The 14083-nt window shown below is 38.0% G+C and overlaps 4 protein-coding genes across 5 annotated transcripts; 2 read left to right on the top strand and 2 right to left on the bottom strand.

The window, feature by feature from the left end:
- Positions 1–1496: 1496 nt before the first annotated feature.
- LOC111008710 (GDSL-like Lipase/Acylhydrolase superfamily protein) lies at positions 1497–3892 on the top strand. Its single transcript, XM_022281475.2, has 5 exons — positions 1497–1840; positions 1944–2071; positions 3014–3256; positions 3339–3594; positions 3672–3892. The coding sequence occupies exons 1-5, from the start codon at positions 1540–1542 to the stop codon at positions 3890–3892; spliced, it is 1149 nt and encodes a 382-aa protein (XP_022137167.1). The 5' UTR covers positions 1497–1539.
- Positions 3893–4443: 551 nt separating this feature from the next.
- On the top strand, positions 4444–6545 carry CAT5 (cationic amino acid transporter 5). The gene has a single exon (XM_022281474.2). The coding sequence runs from the start codon at positions 4628–4630 to the stop codon at positions 6389–6391; it is 1764 nt and encodes a 587-aa protein (XP_022137166.1). The 5' UTR covers positions 4444–4627; the 3' UTR covers positions 6392–6545.
- A 25-nt stretch (positions 6546–6570) lies between these two features.
- Positions 6571–9520, bottom strand: LOC111008711 (37S ribosomal protein S27). 2 transcript variants are annotated; one of them, XM_022281477.2, is made up of 4 exons: positions 9242–9520; positions 8695–8840; positions 7611–7846; positions 6571–6918 (listed from the first exon to the last, which is right to left on the bottom strand). In XM_022281477.2, exons 3-4 carry the CDS (start codon positions 7826–7828, stop codon positions 6828–6830), a joined length of 309 nt encoding a protein of 102 aa, XP_022137169.1. In that variant the 5' UTR covers positions 7829–7846; positions 8695–8840; positions 9242–9520; the 3' UTR covers positions 6571–6827. The 2 variants fall into 2 exon arrangements, with proteins under 2 accessions (XP_022137169.1, XP_022137168.1); XM_022281476.2 differs by having other exon boundaries at positions 7611–7853; positions 9242–9508.
- Positions 9521–12642: 3122 nt separating this feature from the next.
- On the bottom strand, positions 12643–13531 carry LOC111008811 (uncharacterized). Its single transcript, XM_022281623.2, has one exon. It carries the CDS (start codon positions 13421–13423, stop codon positions 12653–12655), a length of 771 nt encoding a protein of 256 aa, XP_022137315.2. The 5' UTR covers positions 13424–13531; the 3' UTR covers positions 12643–12652.
- Positions 13532–14083: the final 552 nt, after the last annotated feature.

Here is a 14083-nt window from a genome sequence, read left to right on the forward strand (position 1 = left end):
CAACTCCATTGGTCAAGTAGATTCTTAATTATTTCCACCAATTCTCTTATCACAGCTCTAAACTATCTTTAAATCCTGTAGTTTGTTCGTGAGTAAAGTTTTAACAAATAACAAATACAAAAAATTAACTTCTCCCGTCTTCACATGCACAAAAATCACAAGTTGTGTGTATATGCATATATATTTTTAATTTTTAATTTTAAAATATAATTAAAAACATATTAAATGATGGAACTATATCTAATAACTTTAGTTTCTGATTTTTTTAAAAAATAAATGAAGCACTTGCTGTATAAACACTCTTGTAGGGGTAAAAGTCGACCACCATTTGTCACATCGTCGGAGTAGGAAGATGGAAGACTCCGTCTAAAGACGCTATCAGGTCGGATAAGGGAGTCCGAGTGCGCCAGCGATGTGCAACCTCCGTTCTAGCTTGGCCGGTCCACCTGTGTCGTGATCTCAACAATGCAAGCCAATTTAGAAATGAGGCATTCAATGACACTAACTACGAGCCCAATTCCTCAAGAATCCCGTGATTCAAGGGAAGTTCTTTATGCAGTGAGTCATCACCATCTATAAATAAGACTAAAATATATTGGCAAGTAAGTGAATCCTAGCAAAAAAAAAGGCCTTTACTCTTATTTCGACCTGTACTGTCACTCGTTGTCTTTTAAGGCCGCCTCTACAATTTAAAAAAAATTCGTGTGATTATTTGTGTATGATATTTTGTGTACAAACAACCACTTCGACGGAAGGCTAAACTTGTTAAAAACTTCTTCTAAAACCATTTTTTTTTCTCGAATCAAATTTTGTTCAAAAAAAATTTAAAAACTACATTTTATGAATCATAGCAAAAAAAAATCTTTACTCTTATTTCGACGTACATTGACTTGAGCAACGTAACGAAGTACTCATTTCTTATCTTGCAATTTCCTCTACACTTCAAGATGGATTCGCGTGATCCTTTGTAAAAGAGATTTCGTGCACAAACAAAAGTTTCAATAAAAAAAACTAGACAGTTAAAAATTTATTCTAAAAGCACTCTTTTAATTTCTGAAACCAAATTTTATGGCAAAAAAATTTTGAAAAGAACTTTTAACCACACCCTACCGCTTTTGAAACAAGCACTTTTAGTGATCCAACATTGAAAAATACACACTTATGGGATCATATGTATGTATGTTGGGTAAAGAGAAGCAGTTACAAAACGTACATATAGAGATTTATGCATGAACCACACCTGTCCCTTGTAAACGATATACATGAAATTAGTTCCCCTCATTCATGGGGTGATGAAGCAGGAAGCGCATGAGCCAAAAACCTGAATTACGCCATCCAAATAACTGACAAACTTTTCCGTTATAAACTTTTTACCCTAATCACTGCCGTAAATCCACAAATTCCTCCATTATTTTAACCCCAACAAAACAAATTTCCTTTCTCTAGTAGTTGCCTATAAATACTCACACATAATATCAACATTATTCCCCAAACACCCTCATTGCCTTGCCCCTCCCCTGATCTCCACAAAACTTCCTAATGAGAAAATTTGAAGGTTTGAAGAACATGATCACCCAGCGGCGTCGTTTCGGCGCTGCTGCCTCTACTCTTGTTCTCGTTCTCGTGCTCATGAAGTGTTCCGAAGAGATGGTTTCGGCAGAGTATCGCTATCGGTATGGGGTTTCGTCGGTCTTCGTGTTTGGGGACTCTCTGGTGGATGTTGGCAACAATAATTTTCTTCACTCGGCTGCCAGAGCCAATTTCTACCCTTATGGGGTTGATTATCATGCTGGTCCTACTGGCAGATTCTCCAATGGCCAAACTGTTATCGATATGTTTGGTATATATATATATATATATATATATTCAACTACGTCTCGATAATTCTATCAATATTTTCATAAATAATATTATAATGAAATGAAATTGTTGATGGGTGGCAGTGGACATGCTTCGAATTCCCAATGCTCCGGAATTTGCGAATCCAGACACTACCGGAGACAAAATACTTCATGGGGTCAACTACGCTTCCGCGGCTGCTGGCATCCTCGACGAGACCGGCAGACACTACGTAAGTATTCTATTCAAAAGTCTGTGTTTTCTAAAACTGTAACTTTACGAGTTGTGTATGAAAAAAAAGGATTAAATCGATGCAAATGAAAGTTCATGGACTTTTAACAAGTTTTCCATGATTAGAACTACTAAACTTTTTTAAAGAATTTAAAAAGTTTGAGACTAAATCATTTTAAATTTAAAAGTATATTAGCTAAATTGTTTCAAATTAAAATTCAGAACTAAATCATAAATTCAAGTACAGGTAATAAAATGTGAATAACAAATTCGTCCATATATTTTGATTTGGTTCATTTTGGTAGCTATATTTTAAAAACATTCACTTTGGTATTTGTATTTTTAATTTTTGTGCATAGTAGTTTTTAACACAAATTTTATATACAATGAAATTTTTTTAATACATTTATGACTACATTCCAAAAAATTGAGTGGATAAAATATCATGCTAAGATTATGATCAAAATGAACTTGTTCAATTCTCAAAAGTATAGAAACTAAAATAAACATAAAAAGAGACTAATAATTAAAATAAACAAAAAAAATACACGAACTAAAATGAATATTTTAAAAATAAAAGAACCAAAAGTAAAAAATACACGTATCAAAATAATATTTAAATATAAATTTAATTTTGGTCAAAGTCCTCTTGAGAACAGTGTTGCTAATTTTAAAAATTGTGTAGAACACGATTATTCTTACCCATTTAAAAAAAAAAGTTATAAAAAACTATCTTATTATTTTTAATATAGGTAACATGACAAATAATATATATATATATTGATTACTACAAGTAAATCTTAAAATGACAGAGTTATAACATAATCCCAATTAAACACAAAATTAAAATTTCACAAACCAACGCATTTTTTAGTACAAAGAACTAATACAATTGAAGTGGCAATCGGCTGAAAAACTAATATGTTGTTGTGTGTGAGCGTAGGGGGAGAGGTACAGCCTGAGCCAGCAAGTGGTGAACTTCGAAAACACTGTGAGCGACTTAAGGCGAACGATGAGCAGTGGGAATCTCACAAATTATCTATGCAAATCCATAGCCTTTTTGGCGTTTGGAAGCAACGATTACATCAACAACTACCTCATGCCCACTCTATACAATTCCAGGCTCAGATACACCGCTCCTCAGTTCGCCAATCTCCTCCTCAACCACTACGCTCGCCAGCTTCTCGTGAGCCACATCTTCTGATTCACAATCCAAAACAAACCCACTTCCCAAAATTTAATCTTTAATTGATCGTGTTCTTAATCAGGCTCTGCAAAGCATGGGGTTGAGAAAGTTCGTGGTCGCCGGAGTGGGGCCGCTGGGCTGCATCCCGAACCAGAGGGCCACTGGGCTCGGCCTTCCCGGCCGGTGCGTCGACAATGTGAACCAGATGCTCGGAGATTTCAATGAAGGGCTGAGATCCCTTGTGGTTCAGCTCAACACCCAGAACCCTGACTCCACCTTCGTCTACACCAACGTCTATGGCATTTTCGGCGACATCTTGAACAACCCTGATACCTACGGTGAGACCATTTTTGGATTTTATGTTCAGCAGAAGATCAAATGGGGGGCAACTGGTTTTAATGAGTGTGAAATGCAGGGTTTCGAGTGGTGGACACAGCGTGCTGTGGAGTGGGGCAGAACAGAGGAGTCATAACGTGTCTCCCGCTGCAATTTCCATGCCTGAACCGCAACGAGCACGTGTTTTGGGATGCCTTCCACCCAACGGAGGCTGCCTCCGCCGTGCTCGCCGGCAGAGCTTTCCGAGGCCCGCCCTCCGATTCCTACCCCATCAATATCCAACAGTTGGCGCTCATCTAGCCCGCCCACAACTTTCAATCCACCAACCGTCTCTCAATTCTGTACTCTGTACTATGTTTCTATTAATATACTGTCTCTGCGTGTTCGTGTGTTTGTGGTTTCTCAAGTGAAGAAACAAAATGTATGAATATGAATATGACTCACTCTTCGCTCTTCTCTTCTTCTTCGTGAAGTGTTGGATTGTATCTTCCAGCGTTTTATATTTGGAAGGAACCTGGTGGCCAGGTAGCTGCACAGTAAACATGAAGATATTTTGAAAACAAACAAAAGCGTATTAATCTAAACATTAATAGAATTGTAATTTGATAAAAGAATCTATTGGGAGTGGGAACAAAATCTCAAGTCATGTGGTTGTGGATCAAATTGAGAAACCACTGTGCTGAGCCAGTCACAGCCAAACAAGTTGACTAGGAAGTCTTCGATCCTAACGTCAATGGAAGAGCAATTGAAAAAGACAGCCGTGAAATGAGCATTTAAATCTCTCTGCAAGACGGCCAATTGGAGATGGGACAAGTAGGACCAATTTCAAGTAATTGTGGGCGAAACCCAAACCCACCATCGTCATCTTCAAAACCATCTTCTTTATTTGTCAAAATCGATAATGAATGCCAGACTTTTCGTCGAGGCAGCAGCAGAACAGTACTGGTGATTAAACCTCTATATAGACAATATTGGATCTGATTCTTATCCATAGACCTCTCCCTCTTCCTTTGCGCCATTTCCATAGATATCAATATGGGCGAAGAAAGTTTTCAACAGCAAAGAAGCTATTGGTGGAGATGGAGCAAACAAGATTTCTTACCAGAAGAATCCTTCCAGAGCTGGAGCAACTACGGCACTGCCCTGTCACAGACATGGTTTCGATTCATGGACCGTCTCCAGAGTAGATCATTCGACGAAAATGAGATTGGGGAGCTGAAGAAACGAAGTGAGAATGAAATGAAACGTTGCCTCACATGGTGGGATCTCACCTGGTTCGGATTTGGCGCTGTAATTGGCGCTGGAATCTTCGTCCTCACAGGCCAAGAAGCTAACAAACATGCTGGACCAGCCATTGTTCTTTCCTATGTTGCTTCTGGCATTTCAGCAATGCTCTCTGTTTTCTGCTACACAGAGTTCGCAGTAGAAATCCCAGTTGCAGGGGGCTCTTTTGCATACCTGAGAATTGAATTGGGGGACTTTGCAGCTTTCATTACTGCTGGTAACATTCTCCTCGAGAGCATCGTCGGCACTGCCGCTGTCTCCCGAGCGTGGACTTCTTACTTTACCTCACTTCTGGACCGACCCAGCGATTCGTTGCGCATCCACACAAATCTCAAAGAGGGATTCAATCTTCTCGACCCCATTGCCGTAGCGGTCCTGGCGATTGCTGCAACAATGGCAATGATCAGCACGAGGAAGACTTCATACCTGAATTGGATTGCTTCTGCAGTCAATACAGTGGTGATTCTGTTTGTCATAATCGCAGGATTCATACACGCAGACAAATCAAATCTGACTCCCTTTGTGCCTTTTGGGGCTAAAGGCGTCTTCCAAGCTGCTGCAATTGTTTACTTTGCTTATGGAGGTTTTGATAACATTGCCACCATGGCTGAGGAAACTAAAAATCCATCGAAAGACATACCTTTGGGATTGTTGGGATCGATGTCGATAATCACTGTGATATACTGCTTGATGGCACTGTCGCTGAGTATGATGCAGAAGTATACTGACATAGACCCAGGTGCAGCCTACTCTGTTGCCTTCGAGAGGGTTGGAATGAAATGGGCCAAGTATTTGGTGGCTCTTGGTGCTCTAAAGGGAATGACCACTGTTCTTCTGGTCGGGGCGCTTGGGCAAGCTCGGTATACAACTCATATTGCACGAGCCCACATGATTCCTCCTTGGTTTGCTCTTGTCCATCCCAAGACTGGAACTCCCATAAATGCTACACTCTTGATTGCCATATCGAGTGGCTGCATTGCCTTCTTCTCTAGCTTGGACGTTCTGGCGAGCTTGTTGTCGGTCAGCACACTATTTGTCTTCATGATGATGGCGGTGGCTCTTCTGGTTAGGAGATACTATGCAAAAGGGGTCACTCCACGGTTAAACCAGTTGAAGCTTTTCATTTTCCTGTTAACCATCATTGCTTCCTCCATAGGAACTGCTGCATACTGGGGGCTTTATCCGAATGGTTGGATAGGATATGCCGTGACCGTCCCGATATGGTTCCTGGGGACTCTGGGGATCTCATTGCTTCTGCCAATGCAAAGAAAACCGAAAGTTTGGGGGGTGCCACTGGTGCCGTGGCTGCCGAGTTTGTCGATCGCAATGAACATCTTTCTCATGGGATCACTGGGTCCGGAGGCTTTTGAAAGATTCGGAATCTGCACACTAGTGATGCTTATCTACTATGTTTTCTTTGGTCTTCATGCAACTTATGATATGGCTCATCAACAAGACAAATTGATTACACAACAGCAGGCTAAAGAAGAAACCAAGCCCAGTGCGGGTCCTTAGATTTAGACGTTGTTTAAGAATAATGTGCAATTCAGTTTCAAGGCAATCAAATTATCACATTTGGACCTGCTCATATTTGCAGTCTTGTAGAATTTCTTATGAAACAAAACTCTAGTGAAGAATTACATGCATACATATCCCGTTTGATCTTGAACATGGTAATGAATTCTAGAAACTGGTTCTTCAAAATAGAAATTTATCATTCTATTAATACATATCAGTTTTCCCAATAGCGTCACATGCTGATTTGTTTCACAATATATCTACTGCTACCAAGGAGCTCAATTATGAACTAGATAAAATCAAAGTAAATATTAGCTGCAAGTAATAGAAGTCATCACAACTATGAGGAACCTGGTCTATAACCTAAAACTTAGGTAAGAAGAAACAACAAAATAATAAAGCCGTAGAAGGAACAATTCCACAGTCATTGTCTCTACTTATTGCGCTTGGCTGCACGCCTGCCTTGGCCCTTCTTAGGCGGCCCCTTACCACGCCGCTTCAGCATTTCAAGCTTGGACAAGCGCCTAGCAAAGTGGATGCCAGATATAATCAGGATATTGAGAAGAGTTTATTGACCAATAAGTTGCAAATACGAGGCAGAAAGTACACCAAAACAATTGAATAACAATATATAAAATCAATCACCAAGCTTTCCAAGTTTATGTAATTGATTAGCCACTTAAAAGTAAAAAACCCAGATAAGACGTTGCCCTCATTTTAGCAGGTGAGAAACATTTGAAACTCTGTCACTAAACCCCGACGGAACTCTCATGATGATTCCCTTTTCCAAATTACATAAAGATTCAGATCTTAATTAACAAAAGCATGCATTGTTTGTAACTTCATTTTCACAAGTAACATGTATACTCCAAGTTCCCACATGAAGGTGATCTTGTTAAAATGTTGATTTCATCATATTTTTTTTTCAACTTGCAAATTATGTCCTTGCAGCTCGTATACAAATATCACTCCTCCAATTTAAGCTGCATGCAAATATTATCCTCAATAAGTATCCTTTTAATTCAGTTTAACAGAAAAAATATATATATTTGCACAAATCAACCCCTTGTGTATAGGGTTAGCTTTTGCAATTTACCCCCCATTTTTAATACTAAAATCTTCACATGCAGCCTTTACACAAACCACCCCTTCTCCTAATAATACCACTTGATAGTTAATATATTCACTGGGAAAATTCATATGAGAGAGAGGGTACTCTTGTTCTTGACGAGCCATAACGAGAGGATCGTCCTTCTTGATGTCGTATGGATACCACTGAGATACTTTATCGCCAATGAGTTTTTTACGCAAAAGCTTGTGGGTTGATCGTTGACCTGTTGGGTTAAGTACATGACCAAATATCCTTGCCCTTGCCTCTGTCACTCCCATATTGACTGCTGTAGCAATAATACTCTTCAGGCTATTAGTAGCCATCCTCTATTCCGGTCTTCCCTATGTACTTTACCAAGGGAAATATTCAGAAGGTTTTTATTTCAAAATAAAATGAAGCAAAAACATTATTTATGCATTAGGCTTCAACAAGTGAAGTCTGTAAAGAACTTGCAGGAAAGGGATGCAATAAATAAAAGAAACCAAAGTGTTATTTCCTGATCACTGAACTTGCAAACACGCAATTAGTACTTATCCAACACCAAAGCTACTGAAACTTCTCATTGCACAAAGATTATGAAGAATGCAAATGAGCCTTCTGTCCAACCTTTAAATAGCAAGTTTCAGTAGCAGTGTCAATATATTAATGGGAGTATATAGTGTCCATTGTCCACCATACAGTGATATTATTGGTTCCCAATTCCTAATACCAAACAACTACTGAGTAAACAAAATCAATGAAGGGTCATACAACAAATTGAACTTGATAATAAAAATTCTAAGTTCATGAACCAAATACAGCATCACATTACAGTGCATCGGCATCCATGTCAAAACAAGGTCATCTTTCTATTGCTGTATACCACACAGGAGTATGATAATAAATTGTCTTGTATTATTAAATAATAATTGGATTAGAACAAAAATTGAAGCCAAAGTGTATCATTTTATCAATAAGAACTTGGAGAACAATCAAATTAATTGTCCCCACCCCCATAAACCTGTTCTTTGGAGAATAATTCTAGAAATTATAATTGACTAATCATAATTATCCCATGCCTTGGTTTTAAGAAAAAGTGAATCCATCAAAATTTACTGAAACCCATTGGCTTAAGCTTTTAGATTCAATGGAAGTTTAACAAATACCCAAGCTGAGGCACGCACACACAGGGAGAAAGAACGCCAAATACCTGATTCGATCCGTGGTGAGTGGTTAGGTTGGGCAGGTTTTGACAAGTTCACAGCTTAGTCGAGAAGCAGAGTTCGCTGATGACAATGCCGAACCCCAAGTTCATCATCCAATCCTTAAGTGCGCTGGGTTAAACTTTCGGGACCCCTATTCCAGAAATTGTTTAGAAAATATTATACAAACAGAATGTCTGGCGAATACATAATTCGACAGCATATTAATTGAAAAGATACTCCCGAAAACTAGAGAAAAGTGTACTTTCACAATGACACGCTACAGAGGTCGCTGATCTTTCAACCACCAAAAAACACCTCCGAGAGTCTCACCATCACCCTCTTCCCCCAACCCTTAACCCACCCAACACTAAGAACCCCTCCCCGAAATGAAAAACCCAAAATCAAGGCAAGAAATTGACATACCAGTGAAGAAATAGAGAACGAGAGTACTCAGCCCTCATTTTTTAGAATACAAATCAAGCCAATAAATAATAAACAAAAACAAATTTAGAAACATCCCCGGCTTCAGCCAAGATGAACGTGGAAAATTACCCACGGGTCGGAGATCGTCGGATCTGGGTTCTCGCCGTCGCGTTCCACCGTCGCCGTCGGGGTTACACGCCGTCAGTTCCACGATGGAGTTGACAAAAAGAATATGATTTGAGTGATATGGTGGCTGGCTTTTTTTAGAGATAGAAGGAGTTCAGAGAAAAAAAGGGCTAGGGCAAAGCTAACTGAGGAGAGAGAGTAATATTAAAATAAATTTTAGCAAAAAATAATACCAATTTTTTCTTCTTCCACCGTGAGTTTAACGTGGGATGAACCCTCCTTTGTAAAATAATCAATTTAAAGTTTCAAATTAACTAAAAATATATTTTCAAAAAAAAAAAAAAGAAGAAGAAGGAGAAGAAAGACAAAAACTAAAAATCTAACTTTTGAACCAAAACCATTTGAAATTCGATTTTAAAATTTTAACAAAATTATAAATGTGATAAAACTCAACTGAAAATCCATTCAAATTCCAAATACTCAAAATCTCTCTCTTTTCTAAAACTATTTTCGGTATATTTCATATTTGAAAAACTCATAGTTTTAACCGAAATACAAGTCAATTTTCAAGTAGTCAAATTCCATTATTTGTAAAAAAATTAACTTCCTTCTTTTTTTTCTTTTTTCTTTTTTTTTTAAGAATAATTAAAAAATAATAATCCTGTGATGACTTGTAAGATCATTAACTTGTTCCCACCGATACTACAAAATAATAATCCTATAACTAATCACTGAAATTTAAGTAGCTACATGCAGCCACCAATGATATCAGTAGAAGATTTCAAAATTTGAAGAGTATCCGCTCTTGATAAACATCCCATGCCTTGATAAAACTCCATTATTAGCCATAAAAACAAATGGGAACTTCATTTACTTCCATTAGAATCATATAGTTAGCTTAAGGAAGAAGATAATATGTACTTGATTGAGGCTTCTTTGTTTCAAACAGCAGCACAGTTAGATATTAGCATCTTCAAATAAAATATCTCAAGAACTCGTCATGGTTTTCAAAATCGGTTCGAGTCTTAGCTGTTAGCAATCACCGCTCGGTCGACAAAATTATCTTCCTTGTTCGATAACCGACCTGCTATTGTTATTTTCTTCATTTTGATCAGCGCTTGGTTGAATTACTCGAGAGTTTTTCCCCCCTATAAAAGAGGTAGACAAAAGAAAGTTTTCATTAACCATACCATTGAAGTAGTATTCTTCAGGAATGCCAGCTATCTTGAAAACTGATAAGAATGAATCCAGGTGAATACGTGAATTACCAGAGAACTCCATCATATCCCAAGGATTCTGCAGTTCCCCAAGTTAGATGCTAAAATCACACACTACAAAGACAAGATTCATGTAAATGATAACAGATTAGGAAATCAATATTTCGTTCCAAATGAAATTAGTTTTTCTTTTTAAGAGAACACAATCTTCTTCTACACCAGCTGGGAAGTAAATTGCAACATTACCTCAAATATATCGGGGAAGTTCAGTTGTGCTTGAAAAGAACGTAACGATATATATTTTCTTAGTTCAGTTCGGCTATTTTAAATGTGATCAACTTAGTTAAGCTATGCTCAAATTGGTAAACCATAAATATATATCAGATTATTTGGGGTCTTAGTTAAATCCCGAATCCAAAATGAAAACTCTAAACAAAGAAAAAAATCCCGTGTACATAGAATTGGTAGCTGCATTTAGCCTGGGGGAGAGAGTATCCAGTATCCAGTTCTGTTGCCTGGGCCACTTAACCACAATTACATTACATTATGGCCTCAATTTCAGTAACTGTTTCTCCCAGTTTAGAGGATGTGGTCTGAACTTGAAGTTCAAGCCTTCTACTGCTCTGAGGACAGAGGAGTGAAGACTATAGGTAGCATTACTGCTCTGGTCTGAACTTTCCTCTCCCTGCAAATGGAAGACACCAATCATCACCAAGATTTCTCTTCCTTCTACAAGAAGGGAATCTGAAAGTACAATATTTTTAACTCTTGGAATAATAACATGAGATGGTGAAAAGAAACTGAGATCTGCAAGCATCTTGTTCATTTTTACGGGTCAGTTCTCCCCCATGTACCATGTAGGATGGATATCTGTTTTCTTTTGTTATTGTAAAGGTACTGGCTGTTTAAACTTTCCATTATGTTGATACAGAGATTACACTTTGAATGTGGTAGCGATCTGAACAGAAAAAACAAGTATAGATCAGTTGTACCATGCATGTCATAATAAAAACTAATGCACTAGTTCAGGTAGATAGACAAGCAGGAAGAAGAATGATGTGGTTTAGAAGCTTGGCCTTTAATATTTTTGCTTTTAGTTTGATCATATCAAGGACAGAGAGCTAGATCAAGCAATGTTCATTCTATGGCAAGATTGGGAGTACAGAAACAGAGTAGTTTTTTATGAGAAAAATCGCAACAAGCGATCTTATCATGCAGATTAAGAGACGATTACAAGATTTCTGGCATCATGACACTTTCTCAGCAGGGGAGCAAAGTTTCATACAACACAAAGAGCACTGGTCACCCCCCTCCCTCTTCACACCAGGAAGCTAAATTCGGATGCTACATGGTTTGATGAATTAATTATGGCGGGCTCGGCTGGGTAGGCAGAAACTGGAGAGGCGAATTTATTTTGGCCGGCAAAACCTACGTGCGTGATAAGAGAAATATCAAACAGATGGAAGCCATGGCAATTTTGGAAGGGTTAAAGCACTTACAAAATATGGAGTCTTACCCAATTCTTCTTGAAACAGATTCTCTGGAAGTGGAGGCTTTTAACGGGCGTAGACATGGACATCACAGAAATTCGTTGAATCGTCGAAGAAATTCACACTTTTGTGGACATTAACAGAGTTCAATCAATCACCAAAATCGGAAGAGAAGCAAACCGGTTAGCTCATCAAATTGCCTGAAGCGTGACTGAGGCGGAAGAAAAGAGGGTCTGAGAGTCTTGTATCCCAGAGTGGTTTGGTCCTTTGGATAGAAGCGAGACCTGTTGCGTTTTTTTGATGTTTTGTTTCTTTTTGTCAAAAAAAAAAAAAAAAAGCTTTTAGTTTAACTTGTTTAAATACTAATCCTTTTGTTTGGGATTATTTAGTGTGATCTAGCTCTTGAAATTAAGTTGAATGATTACACAACAGAACAAAGAGAAGTAAACAGAATCAAATCAGATCATTGATACTAAGTTTCAAAAATTCTACGCCATTAAGTAGAATGCAGGAATGGACTAAAATATCATTGCAGTATACTATTCATATATCCAGGAATAAAGTTGCTGAATACTTATAAATCCAGAAGAAGCTTCATATGATCTACAAATTGCTTGACTCAATCATCCAATTCATTCTCAATATGATCAAAATTTGAGGCAAAGATAAATTAATTGTCACAGAGACAACGGCTTACCAGCTCTTCTCTACTCTATCCAATTGTTAATGATACGATTCAACAACTCTGACACCTTTCTCAGATGATTGCTCAAATTCTGGTCTTCAACGCGATCCAAAATCTCGTTGAACTCCATCGCTTCGCCAATCATCGCTTCTCTTAGCAAAGACCTAAAAACCCAATTCCTCAGATTGCTATCAGGAACCAAATTCGAACCAATCATATTCCTGAGGACCTTCAAAGCATCGAGAACCATACCGTGCCTACAAAGTCCCGCAATTAGGGTTGCATAAACCTTCTCGTCCGGGTTACATGGCGACCCCGGTCTTCCCATCCAGTGGAAAATCTTCAAGGCCTCCCTGAATTTCCGTCGCTTACAATAAGAGTGAATGAGCATGGTAATAATAGGGCTTGAATAGAGATTGGCATTCCGGTGGTGCTTGAGGCGGGTGAGGAGGGACATTGCGTGGGTAAAATCGGACTGGGAAGCAAGGGAATGGGCAAGAATTGAAAGGGGAAGAGATTGAAGTGAAGGATTTGTGAGGAGAGCTGCGTCGAGAAGTGTAATTGCAGTAGAGTGGTGGCTGTGGAGACAGAGACGAGGAAGGAGAAGGTTGATCTTTGTAAGCTCGTCTTGGGTCAGAGTCGTATTTGTTTTGCTGGCTACAGACGCAGATTCAGAATCGGAAATCGAGGAAGAAGAATAAAATGGAGAATCTATGGCGGGAATTTGATTCTGGATGAACTGTGGTGGAAGTTGAAGACGCTGCAGCGGAAGCCGTTGCCTTATTGTCTTCATTTCTTCTCTGAATGTCGTTTGCTCCGGCAGGTAAAATTTAGGGTTATTCAGTCCTACATGCGACCAATTTCTGCAAATTCTCAATGTTCGTCTGCCCAATTTTATTTATTGTCATATTTTATACGATTCGGCCAATTTTACTTAATTCTTTGAACAAATTATTGATTTCGTTTAATTTTTTTCAAATATTACATTTTATATATGAAATAGGAACTCCAACCTACAGGCTACAACCCAAACCTAAAGTAAGCTTTTACCGCTCTGCTTAAGCTTAAAGTTTAAAATGCTAATCCAACTAAAAATATTGAAAATTCAAATTCTCTATTTATTCTGTAATTAACTTCAGTAACTCACTCCAAAATGGAGTAAAAAATAGAGAAAAAATGAGTTAATCTTTTTATTATAAGACATAACAATTTAAAGTGAAGTTTAACACCGTATCATTGACATCAAATTCAAAATTTTATGACAAATCGAACGGTGACATATATCTCCAATCAAGAAATTATGAGTTTGAATCCTCTCTCCGATACATTGTACTAAAAAAAATAAATTCAAAAAAAATAAATTCAAAATTTTATAACTATATGGATAAAATTAAAACCAAACTCAAAGCCATAGATACTACAAAGTCTTATAAAGTCAAATTCAAATCATAAA

The sequence above is a fragment of the Momordica charantia genome (assembly GCF_013281855.1).
Source record: "Momordica charantia cultivar OHB3-1 chromosome 3 unlocalized genomic scaffold, Mcharantia_2.0 BLBB01000003.1, whole genome shotgun sequence".
NCBI lineage: Eukaryota > Viridiplantae > Streptophyta > Magnoliopsida > Cucurbitales > Cucurbitaceae > Momordica > Momordica charantia.

Coding starts and splice junctions, on each gene's coding strand:
- LOC111008710 (XM_022281475.2), top strand. CDS start 1,540: ATGAGAAAATTTGAAGGTTTGAAGAACATGATCACCCAGCGGCGTCGT. Junction 2,072..3,013: donor ACGAGACCGGCAGACACTAC/GTAAGTATTCTA, acceptor GTGTGAGCGTAG/GGGGAGAGGTACAGCCTGAG. Junction 3,257..3,338: donor ACTACGCTCGCCAGCTTCTC/GTGAGCCACATC, acceptor GTTCTTAATCAG/GCTCTGCAAAGCATGGGGTT.
- CAT5 (XM_022281474.2), top strand. CDS start 4,628: ATGGGCGAAGAAAGTTTTCAACAGCAAAGAAGCTATTGGTGGAGATGG.
- LOC111008711 (XM_022281477.2), bottom strand. CDS start 7,828: ATGGCTACTAATAGCCTGAAGAGTATTATTGCTACAGCAGTCAATATG. Junction 6,919..7,610: donor ATGGCTCGTCAAGAACAAGA/GTACCCTCTCTC, acceptor CCACTTTGCTAG/GCGCTTGTCCAAGCTTGAAA.
- LOC111008811 (XM_022281623.2), bottom strand. CDS start 13,423: ATGAAGACAATAAGGCAACGGCTTCCGCTGCAGCGTCTTCAACTTCCA.